The following is a 12192-nucleotide window of genomic DNA, read 5'->3' as shown; positions in this document are numbered from 1 at the left end:
GTCACTAGTTTTACCAGCATGGATGCATTGAATACTTAATTTACCTTTCTAAAAAACTGTCGAATATCCATGCTGTCTACTCAACCTGACTTTCGGCAATGAACTGTCAGTTGTTGCGTTAGCATTTGATGTGGCGATGGTGACAGACACGTCAAATGCTAACGCAACACCTGTTGCGTTCAGGAAACCTGGGAGATTTAACATTACAATAATGGCAGGTTATCGAAATATAATTTAAAATGGCCACATTACATTGAATTTGATGCAATATATTAGAAAAAGTACAGGAAAAATAAATAATACTTTTTTTAAATAATGCAATGAAATTATTTAGGGGGGCTAAAGACATTTTTAGGGAGGCTGAAGCCTCCCTAAAATCGGCCTAATGACGCCCATGCTGCTAACATTTAAAAAAGTTTAATTGGGGTGACAGTTTGAGTCTGGAACCTATTAGTTCAAGTTACATTCATTCCTATGCAGTGATATGGGTTTTTTTTTTTCAATTTTTTTGTCACTCCTGTGTTTGTTGTTAATTTTGAAATTTGACCAACTTGGAAGTTGACTGGTGTTCAACGATTTTCCATGACTTTCTGCACGTCATGGTCACAGTGTGCAAGTTCTATTCTATCTGCATTCCTGCATTGCCCTCTCTTCCTCACACGCAAGAGATGCACGCGTGTTTCGCGCGCACCATCCTTGCACACCCGCCTGCCGTGGCGCACTGTAGTCGGGTTCTAACAAGGTGCGGGGGGGGTGGGGGGGCTGCAGGCCTAAATGACCTTTAGGATTGGAGCAGTAGGCACCGGGCGACACTCCCTCACATTGTACTGAGAGACATCAATTATGCAGGGAAGCCGCTCGCTCTGAGGAGGGCCGCTATTGCTGGAGGTGGAGGTGCTGGTGTGCGTGTAGAGGGGGTGGGGGAGGGGGGGAAGACGGCAGCAGCAATATGGCGACAACCGCAGTTTCTCCAAGACCGTTCGCGCCTCTGCAGTCTCGCCACGGCACCTCGGTTTCCCTGTGACGCTTCTGAGGTAAGTGCACTTTCCTTTACATGCGGGACTCGTCTGTGAGGGGCAAGGAGACAACTGCTTTGTTTGATGAAATTGTCTTGCGAGAATGTCTCAAAACTGCCCCCCCCCACCCCCTCTCGTTTTTTTAGGGGCGAATATGTGTTATGGGCATCGTCCTCTCTCGCACTAGACGCGCGTAGAAAATGTCAGGTGCTGATCCTGTGTGCTAAAGGAGGAAGGGGCGCGTTTACGACGGAGCGTAAGATGGCTCCATCTTAAAAAAATATATATCACATTGCGGGACACTTGCCTGTAGCTAAAAATGATTTTCACATTGCGGTACACTTGGCTCAACCTTGGATGACAGGATGCGTGAGTATTCTTTCATTTTTCGTAGCTTCCATGCGTCATTGTCTCATCTTTTCTCTCGTCTTAACAAAAAATATATGTTCAAGCACACAATCACGCACGCAGTGTATTGATTTGCGAGTCGACCAGACTCCACGGGTGTGGTGCACACCCTTCAAGGCAGCGCGCAGGGGCTAACGTCATGCTACCGAGTGCGCCGCAGACAAGTCTTTCGCGTGTCTCACCGAAATGATAATCACGGTTGGTGGGGTTGCTGCATATGACAACTTTGAAAATATTTTTGTTACCACCCACTGCAGCAGCAACCCGCTTTCCTGCCTCGGTCAATGTGCCGCTTCTTTGCGCACTGTATCCTTCAATGTAACACAAACATCCACCCTCGTTGTCACCGCCGCCATCCACTCTCCTCATTGCAGAAAAAAACAAATATGCTTGTCTCTTGCAGTGTGTTGTGTGTGGAACGCTATGTTTTCTCCCGCCGTCGAAGGACTGACTGTCTTATGTTCTAATCGTTTTAATTTTACACACGCACGCGCGCGGTGTGCGGGTGTTGCGTGTTTGCCTGAAGAGCAGCAGAAGGCTCAGTGGTTAGATATTCTGGGGTCCATTTTAAAAATAGATGTTTTTTTTAAGAAGGGGGTGCATGTTTGATTGTTATAGCTTGCGCGCGCGCGTTTGTGTGTGTGTGTGTGTGTGTGTGTGTGTGTGTGTGTGTGTGTGTGTGAGAGAGAGAGAGAGAGAGAGAGAGACAGAGAGAGAGAGAGACAGAGAGAGAGACAGAGAGGGAGAGAAAGCTTCTCACGACGAACATGTTCACACAGACGGGGTTGGGGAAAGCGTCAAAATGAGCCACATCTGCAGGCACGACTGTCCAGAAAATGGCACATTCCATCTTAACTTGTGGTTCTACCCTAATATGCCACCCCCCAATGCTGCCTCACATGAGTTGAGTTGGCCCTGAAATTTCCTGCAGCTTGAGCACTTGTCATGTAACCATCATGCGCTGACTAAAAGGCTTTCCCTGAGTGGAGCAGCCATTAAAGAGCAGCTTAGCCTAATATAGGGCATTGCGGTTTCCTGCTAGAATTTGAACATGTCTTTAAATTGAGATACAGCACAGCATACATCCTTCACAAAGCCTTACATTTGATTTTTTTTTCTCCAAAACAGTCAACCTTAAAAGTGACACTTTGGCTTTTAATCTGCCGCTTGACAGTCAGTCATACAAGAAACAGTGTTGTACTTTATTTGCAATGACAGTTGACTCATTTGTCACATGCAATTGCTATTTAAAACTTTTAAAAATATTTTTAATCAAAATTATTAGACATTTTAGGTCCCGAGCCACAGCTTAGTAAACCTTTAGGGAGTCCAATCATTGATAAGAAAGTAAGAAAACAATTAGGTTTTATTCACGTTTGCACAATGATACGGGTGTAACCAGTGGTGCAAATGTTGGCCGTACAACCGGTGCAATTCATCAGCCACATACGGTCTTGGGGGCCAGGAAGGAAGGGGAAAAAAACCCAGCTGTGCAGAATTCCCACAGAGCACTGATTTTGTAAATAGAATAGCTTGGGTGGGTTAGTAATCTGTGGATTGTTAGTCACGACAAGTCTCGATGAAAGGACAAAAATTAGCAATATGAGCTTAATGTGAAAATGACAAAGATATACGTATCTTTTCAATCCAAGCCAGGCAAAAGCTAGCATCCCGCTGGGTCAAGCAATAGCTTACCAGCTAGCACCATCGCTGAAGTGGCATTAACCCTTCCGTCGAATCCTGCTTCTCCGGGCAGTCAAAGGAGACTTCACTGCCACCGCAGCATCAGAGTAAAAAAATTGGTGGATTCAGCTGTGCCCTCCTGTACACCTGTTGCAGTGGACTATTCTGTCCACACATCAACAACGTTTCGATTTCTCACTGCCAACTGATGTCAATGCAAAAATGTCTATAATAGCAACTGACTTGTGTACTGTTGGCCAACCGGACCATTCCCTGGAGTCCCCCCTCTCCCCCCAAAATAGGAAACAGACTCATAAATGAAAAAACTTTCCTGAGCTTCTGTGTGAGGACAGCTTCTTTTTGCTATAAAGTGGAATTAGTAGCACTTAAATCGTGAGCAAATTATTTGTAACCTATTGTGTTTTCGGTGCCCCAATGAGCATTTTGCATTTATGCAAATAGAATGAAAGGTTGAAAAACACAATATCATGAATTTGACATTTTTTGTGATATTGTTAATGTTCAAGAGACAAATCACAACATTTAAATTGGACGTTCTACAAAACACGTGATGGTGACAATAGCAGTTCTCTTGAGTGGCTACAAATGTGGTTTGCCTCCAAGCGTGTGCGCGCACATTCGTTTGTGGTTTGGCAGGGGTCTGGGCACAAAAAATAAAAAATAACATTGCACCGGGGTCTGTCACCTTGATGTTATGCCTCTGGGTGTCACACAAATGCCGTTCAGAGCACACTTGGACTTGACAATTAATTACATTGCAGCATTTTGTTTCTTTACAAAAAATATTACTTGAAGTTCATTTGACGTTGAACTGCAGATTCTGATGGAATTTGCACAAAAAACCTGAAGATAAACAATCATGTTCAACGATATGAACCTGGGATGGTGCAAGATTTCCCCGATAGATCAAATAATTTAGCTGTTATATGATACAGTAGGCAGCATGGTGTTGGACTGGTCAGCACGTCCGCCTCACAGTGCAGTGGTGCAGGATTCAATTCCGGGCTTTGGGGTTCCTGTGTGGAGTTTGCATGTTTTCCCTGTGCCTGGGTGGGTTTTCTCTGGGTACTCCGGTTTCCTCCCACATTCAAAAACATTCATGGTAGGTTGATTGAGTAATCCAAATTGTCCCTAGATGTGATTGTCAGTGCAAATGGTTGTTTGTCTATGTGTACCCTGCGATGAGTTGGTGATCAGTTCAGGGTATACACCGTCTAGTGCCCAAAGACAGCTGGGAGAGGCTCCAGCATGCCTACAACCCTTCTGAGGATAAGCGGCTCAGATAATGGATGGGGGGATGGATGGATACAGTATCTATACAAAACTATCAATAAAAAAAAAAAAAGACATCATTGAGACATGTTTGATTTTATTCATGGCCATTTCCTTGTCGCTCACCGTGACCCGTTTCAGGACAAATCCACTAGTGAGTCTTTTAGAGAGATCCGATGATCCAACCTATTCTGGTTTGGATCGGAAGAAAAAAATAAAACAGAAAGACACCAAAGTACTGGAATATTTACTTGTGTTTCCTTCTTCAATATTGTTTTGTATGTCCGTCCATCTTTCCATCCAAACCGCACATCCTCATGAGGGTCGCTGGCGAGCTGGAGCCTATCCCAGTTATCATCGGGCAGTAGGCGGGGGACACCCTGAACCGGTTGCCAGCCAATCATGGGGCACGCCTACGGTCCATTTAGAGAGTTCAATCAAGCTACCATGTATGGTTTTTGGAATGTGGGAGGAGTACCCGGAGAAAACTCACGCAGATACTGGGAGAATGCGTAATCCCCCACCCCCCCTTTTTTTTACTTCCTATTTTGTTTTGAAAAACAAAAGAATGAATGGCACATGGATTCTTTCCGTTCCAGATCAAGGTACTTCCGTGCGGTCCAATCATCATTGGCAAAATATTGAGTTACTCAAGAGGACAGTTGACTTTTTCGGCCACAAATACAACCAACACACGTGAGATCAAATTGTTGTGAACGTGGCCTCTGAACCCAATTTCATTTGACACCCGTAGTCTATACGCGTTGTGTCAAGTTGTTTGTCAGCGAGAGAGGAAGACACACCTCTCTTTGAAGAGATGACAGCAGCATTCACAACGGGATCGTTCATGATTAATTTCAATGGACTCTGCTCACGGCAGCTCATGACGCATTTACGGTGGGAAATACGGAGGCGTTCCGACTTTATTCAAAGTGACCAGGACACCACCTGGAGGAAAAATAACCTCATTCTTTAAAATTGTATTCACGTGGGTTTTTGTCATGGGTATATTCTCTCGCCCGGAGCTGGAAATGTCCACTGCAGTTGTGACTTTTTAAAAAGAAGGAATCCCTGTTCCGGCCCGCTCTGTGGTGTGACGACCATTAAGTTCAGACTTTTTCTTTGAACACATTTAGCAGTGAGCCAGTGCGACAAAAGAATTCATACTTTCGGTGAGACAGTTTAACTATTGCAACATTGAATTGACAAAGGTCGTCTGTCCGGCTTTCCTTCCTGCGTTTCGCCTTCTTCGGCAAGTCACAAAGCTGCACTCTCCCCGTCGTCCATGCGAAGCGCCGGGCGAAGAAGCAATGTTGGGTGCGCCTTCACAAAGATTTTTAATCCTCATCCTGCAGTGAGTCGGATATTGTCGCTGTCCTTTGAAAAACACGTGTCCGGTTTGGGTTGTCCGCGTTTCAGAAATCCCATTCAAATAATTTTTTTTTTTTTTATTGACAAAAATGGACATTGACGATTTGCTTGTCATTATTATGATTTGACTACTGGTTGTCTTATTTGTTTGCATAGGGTCCAATTCGTTGCAAGCTCTCCAGAAGTCTGATAACCATCCTCATCGTTTGAATCAAGTGTGTTGAAAAAGGGAGATGTCTAAAACATGCAGCAAGGTGGCCCTCGTGGACCCGAGTCGCCTACCCCCGCAGCAGCAGTTTGGTTTTGCAGGGTTAAGGAAAGCACCATTAAGCGATGCCGTGATTTGTCCGGCTCGTGCCAGATGGCTTTCGTGTATAAAGGTGTTTTGCTGGGTTTACCTTTTCGAGACCCTCAAGTGTCTTGTGTCCAAGGAAGCTTCACCATATCAGCTGTGCGTCCCTAAAATATATCCGGCACATGTTTCAGGCAATGCTGCGAGTAAAATGTCTGCCAACAGTTTTCGCTCCCTCTTTGTATGAAACAGTAAAACTGAAATTCATCCACGTCAGAGGTTTGAATTTACAAACATATTAATGAACTCGTCAAGACTGCATATGTGGCATTTTCATCAAAGATATAGTGTGTCTCTCTCGGAGCTGGTGCATATACAGGTGACACAACCATCCCCAGTCACCTTCATGTCGACGGATATTAGAGTCTTCAATTAAACGAACGTGCATGTTTTTGGAATTGCTTCTTGCAGATTGTTCATTTTACACTGTAAAGAGACAACTGTGCATTGAGGTGTAAAAGTTCAGGTTATATAGAGAAAATGCTTATATTTAATTTACCCTTTTGTTTTTTTAGGGGTGAGGGGGATCACACTCATAATGCCGTTTGTCATCTATTTTTGCTCATCCCCACAGGTGCATGCATCAACGGTGAAGAACAGATACGACATGTTGAGTTGACTTGTCCCCCCCCCCCCCCCCCCACCCCCCCCCCCCCCCCCCCACTACATCTTCCCGCAGATCTGCCACCTTGGATGGTCACAACCTAAAGACCACGTAGTTGCAGGATGAAAACATGGCTGCCCCCCTACTCGCACCGCCAGGTCCTGACAGCTTCAAGAGATTTAATGTGGAATCATTGGCGGCCCTCGAGCAGCGCATCAACGAGGAGAAGAACAAGAAGCCAGCCAAGCAGGACAGCAGTTACCGTGATGACGATGATGAGAACAAGCCCAAGCCCAACAGTGACCTGGAGGCTGGCAAGAGCCTGCCCTACATCTATGGGGACATCCCGAAGGGAATGGTGGCGGTACCACTGGAGGATCTGGACCCGTACTACCTGAATTCTCAGAAAGTGAGTTGAATCAAGATCTTCTTGAAATAAATTCATTTTTTGGCGGAGGGGTGGGTGGATGGGGACAAGGGGTGGTAGGTTACCTGTCTACAGGCATCCCTGGCCGAATAAGCAATAATTCCCCAAATAAGCAATGATTTCATGAGAAAGCTTAAGATAACATGAGATAAGAAAACCTTTATTTGTCTCACAATGGACAAATTCCCAATTTACAGCAGAAACATTATGAAAGGGAGAAAGTAGAAGATAACATGTATATCAATAAATATAAAATATACAATTTAAATATAAGCAGATTAAAAATGGGTGAATGGGGGTGAGTCCAGGTTTTCAGGACCATCTATTCAATAGCCTGACAACAGTCGGCAGGAACGAGCAGCGGTACCTCTCCTTCTTGCTGGCTGAAGGAGCTGGCCAGCGCTGTCAGGGTGGCCTGGAGGGGGTGGGAGGGCTCTGTCCATCATAGCTGTTAGCTTCGCTAGCATCCTCCATCCAAAGCATAAGCATCCAAAGCTTCGAGGTAGAAATGACTACATTAAAAATATCCTCTTGATAATGGAAATGCTTGGTGGGACAGCTTGAAGAAAGGACTGAGCCTTACATTGATAGATTGTTCAGAGGAATATTTCAGAGCTCATCTGTATATATAGCTGAGCTCGTGGGACACCACTACCGAGTTCAGTTATCTCAGAATTACTTATGCTGCATTTAGACGAAAAAGGATGGATACAATTGATCGTTCAGTCAGTGGAAGCAATTGTTAGTTCCGTCTTTAAGTGAAGCAGTTGGCGCCAAATGGAGGAGTGCACCCTTTGGCTCTGCATTTAGGCTATGGTATGCTACGCTAAGCTACGATCTTGCCACGCTACATCACACCTCTTGTGGGCAGGATTATTCTTCTCAATTTGACTCTGGCGTTCAGAACAGCCACAGACCTATTCTTCAATTTCAAAATTGGTAAACATATCAATTTTGTGGAAATGATTGTTGAAGCAAAAAAAAAGAAAAAGGCCAAATTGCATGCACTGTATGGCTATTTGGCTATAGTCAGCAGAGATGTTCTTGATTCACTCAAGAGTCAACACAACTTCAGAAGTGTTCATTTGAGCAAAGATACATCGACGCTATAAATTGTAAATTGAAGAATGTCAAAAGTACTGACCTGCCGTAGGCCTTCCACTTTTTGGCACCAGTATCTTTGAACAGGACCAAAAGGGCAGAGCTTGATACGTGACAACAAAAAGAATACAACTTGTGCCTTTTGCCAAACAAATATTTTAAGAAGGAACACATACGAGCGGCATGTCCCCCATTGTTGTTCCTTGTTTATCTTCTTTGCCACGTGCATGTTGCTGGCATGTCTCGTGGCTGCGGCCGTCATTCATCGCAATGACGTCAGGGCGCGTCACAGTGATAGGCTGTTTTCTATTTGGCACTGGCTGATATGCAGATTCACTCCAATGATGTGCTTGCAGTATTTATTGGTATTTCAAGGAACGCTTAACTTTGGGTTCTCGCAGCTTTAGTCGAGGTAAGGTCAGAGGTGGTGACTCATTTTTCCTCGATGACGATGGACTTCGGGGAATGAAAATGACTCGGAAGCCAAACTACTCCTGACGTGTCTGGATGGTTTGGGTGACCTTGTCAACATCTCAACGTCGCTGTAATATGATGTTGTCGGGAGAGCTGCTCCCGCAGAGATGTGCCTCTGCGTTGTGAAAGAGTGCTCTTTACCTCAGGATACATTTTGAAGGTCATTTATCTTCAGGTTACTTTTGCAAATTACATCAAGAACCTCTTACAGCCAGCCTACTTAAAGGGAGTGATGAGTAAATGTGGTTGCAAAGGAACAAAAAGCTTCCATGTTTCAGTCAAGTAAAAGCAGGTTGGTGCTTTTGTGTGTGTTTTTTTACATATCATCGGAGTCACCGTGTCAACTTGACTAATAAACGTTTTTTTTTTAATGCGGTTGCTTGAGAGTTCTTTCCATTGTAAGACAGAGAGTGTAGAAGTGGCAGGCAATGCATTTTGAACCGAGGTGACCTAATCTCTCCCCTCCCACCTTTTACTAAATGATACACACAAATGCCATATTTGCAGTGTTGTACCTGAACAAATTCACCGAATGAAAGTTCATTGAGCTCATTCTTCATATTTTGGGCAAACTGAATATTTTTGCTTCGTGAACATTTCCGTGAAGTAGCTTATTGTGGGACCAATGAATGGCAGTTTCTTTTTCTTCAAGAGTGCAAGGTTGTCTCTTGCTAGACTACAAGAATAAATCACCCTCTAAACGAGCCTCAATTAGGCGGAAAAGGCCATTATTTGGCAAACTCCGCCCACCAACAGTCACACAGTGCATACATCATCAAAATGCAATGCGTGCTTGAAGCACGGACTTAAAAATGTACTTTTAATGGGACCCTCGCGGCTAAAGCCTGAGGGCAGCCATCTTATGTTGCCACGTTTTTTATGCTAGGATCCCTGTATGGAATCACAAGAGCCACTCAAAGAACAAAGTTCACTGTTTGCATCAACTAGTATATTATCTCTCCCTATACCTTATGAGAGAAAACTTAAAATGTCATTCTTAGCGATGAAATATGCATGTAGCGCTTTTCCCAGACTTGTTGGTTCAACCCTATGTCATACACTTTGGCATTTTCAACATTACAAAGTAATGAATGTATTCACGTCAGGCAGGCTTAGTGAATCGCAATGTTAAGATGGCCACTGGTGGCTTCACTCCTCCCGACGGTGAGTAAGCAGCATTGTTAGTTCATTCATATGCAAGTCCGTGGCTTGTGGAGGGGGGTTGGCACGATGACGCATAGCAGTGCTATGACCAGCCCTAATCCTTGTCTCAGCAAATGATCAGGTATCGTCCTATAATAGCAATCCATTGATTTTCAACACGGCTTATCAACAGGGTTGCGGGGGAGACAACACCCTGAACTGGTCGCCAGGGCAGCGTCATATAATAATGTTCAAGAATTTTGTGAGAAGGTCAGAGTGGAAGCTTTACCCTCCTTGTTTCAAAAAGCAAATATGGACTTAAATGATATCAATAGTGAAATTAAACACATTGATTTAAAGAGGCTGCTAGCCTTTCAAGGTACAGGTGACTAGAAAAAAAAAAGCAACGGCAAGTTGAAACAGACGTACGACATACTGTAGTGGCTCCTTTGTCATCTGAGCTGCAACTCAACGATAGATAGTGTCCTACCTTAGCCTGGTTCCGAGATAAGATTCTGTTTTTGTTTGCACATATTTGTATTAATTCATTAAAAAACAAGACAATTCAAAGCAATGTTTTTCCTTTTTTGTTTTATTTTAAGACGACAGCTGTACCTGGATACTAGTGTGGGCTGCATGGGTGCCAAAAATGGGCAAATGCCAGTAAGCCAGAGAATAGCAGCTCGCACATCTTGGGAAGAGGCATTCTGCCTATTTGGGTTGAATAACATTATTACTGAAGCAAGACAAATAGTTAATCTGCGTATCATCTGTTTTTCAAAACAAAACAAGAAGTAAAAAAAGAAGAGTTGTTTTGTCAGTATTGCTTCCAAAGACCCAAATGACAAAACGGATCATGACTTGTTTTTCGATTTCCGATATTGCGTACAAATGGAGAAAGGGAAAAAAGTTTGATTGCGGGCGATTTGGACATTTGACTTACTTCAGATATTATCGTCTGCCGCCAGTTGAGTGACCCGAAAGTAAAGTTGAACTGGAAGAGAGCTTTCACCCGACTCGCAGGAACTTCACCAATTCCTGTCAAGACGTGAGCATGAACACGGTTTAAAACATCGTACCTTGCTGAATATCTAAGCCATATCTTGCCACAATACGAACAAGAATCAGTGTGCAGCGAAAATGTTTGACAAAACAAGTCATCTTTGTTTTGAAAAACAAATGAATGAAACGCGGACTGTGTTTTCCTTGAAGCAGTTAAAAATCAATATATATTTATAATAGTACAACAAAAGCATAAAACCTTGATATGAATGATATATATCACTCACCAGAGATGCTGATTCTTTATCGATAAAAATCACCTCATTTCTTTGTCTCTGCGTGTATACTCTGTAAGTGCAGAATACACCCTCTTCTGGGTTGAAAAATGAATGGAAATGATCCGCCATGCACACTCATTGCCGATCGATGGCGCACATCGAAAGGCTATTTAGCTCAACCAATCAGAGGACAGAAAATGCCAGTCTGACTATGCGCTTGCACAAAGGCCAAGAGTGCCGAATGTGTCGCGGTGTGTAATGTATCCATGGCCAGCACTTATGGCAATGAAGACCCTGGGCAGATTACGCTGACATGGCAACACATGAAAGCTGAAACCTGATTCGACCAAAATAAAAGAAAAACTATCCTGGAAGCTGGGAAACCAAGAGAATGGCTATGAAATGATCCGAGGTGGGAAATTAAAAAAAATTCTGCGGGTCCGTCATCCGTCAGCAGCCTTGGCACCTGTCCATCATTTTTTTCAAGCTAGACCATACTGTAATCGTCAGTCGGTCAGTCCGTCATGTTATTTTAACCGTGCTTTTCCATCATCGCTTCCGTTAGTAAATTTCTCCTGGCCACGATTCCGTCTATCGTCAGTCCAACAACAAGCCCCCCCTAAAAGTCATGGTCCAACAAGTTGAAGATGAAAAATCCAACGTGATTAAAAATGTTAAAGAGAGTGCACAATCAATGCACATACACAAAAACTCACATACATTTCACATACACTGATTTGCCAATCTATACAACTGCAAAAGTCCAGCGGAAGCACACTCGCAGCTGCCTGCAGCTGTCTGAACTCTTAAATGAAATGTAATTTACAGTTTAAAATGGCTTCCGTTAACCAGAATGCCTCTGCGCATTGTGGCCGAGTAAAGTCCGATCCAATGTTTTTCATCTTCGCCTGCTTCTTCTTCTACTTGGTTCATTGGCGGATTAAAGCTCTTTGATGCTTAAGGCCACCTACTGCAGATCCTTCACCGTGGGCGGGCCATTGGAGGCTGTGCCCGTCCACCAAGATGCTTGTTCCCCCCCC

The 12192-nt window shown here is 43.9% G+C and overlaps 1 protein-coding gene across 4 annotated transcripts in view; it reads left to right on the top strand.

Moving 5' to 3' along the window:
- The first annotated feature begins 743 nt into the window (after window positions 1-743).
- LOC109512321 (sodium channel protein type 8 subunit alpha) overlaps window positions 744-12192 on the top strand; it is a 96153-nt gene continuing 84704 nt past the window's right edge. For 2 of the 4 annotated variants that reach the window (XM_019863939.1, XM_019863940.1), the window contains exon 1: window positions 6858-7136. In XM_019863939.1, coding sequence (XP_019719498.1) covers window positions 6858-7136 — 279 coding nt within the window. Of the gene's footprint in view, window positions 1035-6802; window positions 7137-12192 lie in introns of those variants that run through there. The other 2 variants (XM_019863937.1, XM_019863938.1) reach the window with 2 other exon arrangements.

The sequence above is a fragment of the Hippocampus comes genome, unplaced genomic scaffold (genome assembly GCF_001891065.2).
Source record: "Hippocampus comes isolate QL1 unplaced genomic scaffold, H_comes_QL1_v1.1 scaffold467, whole genome shotgun sequence".
Taxonomy (NCBI): Eukaryota; Metazoa; Chordata; class Actinopteri; order Syngnathiformes; family Syngnathidae; genus Hippocampus; species Hippocampus comes.
This window is presented reverse-complemented; position numbering and strand designations above follow the sequence as displayed.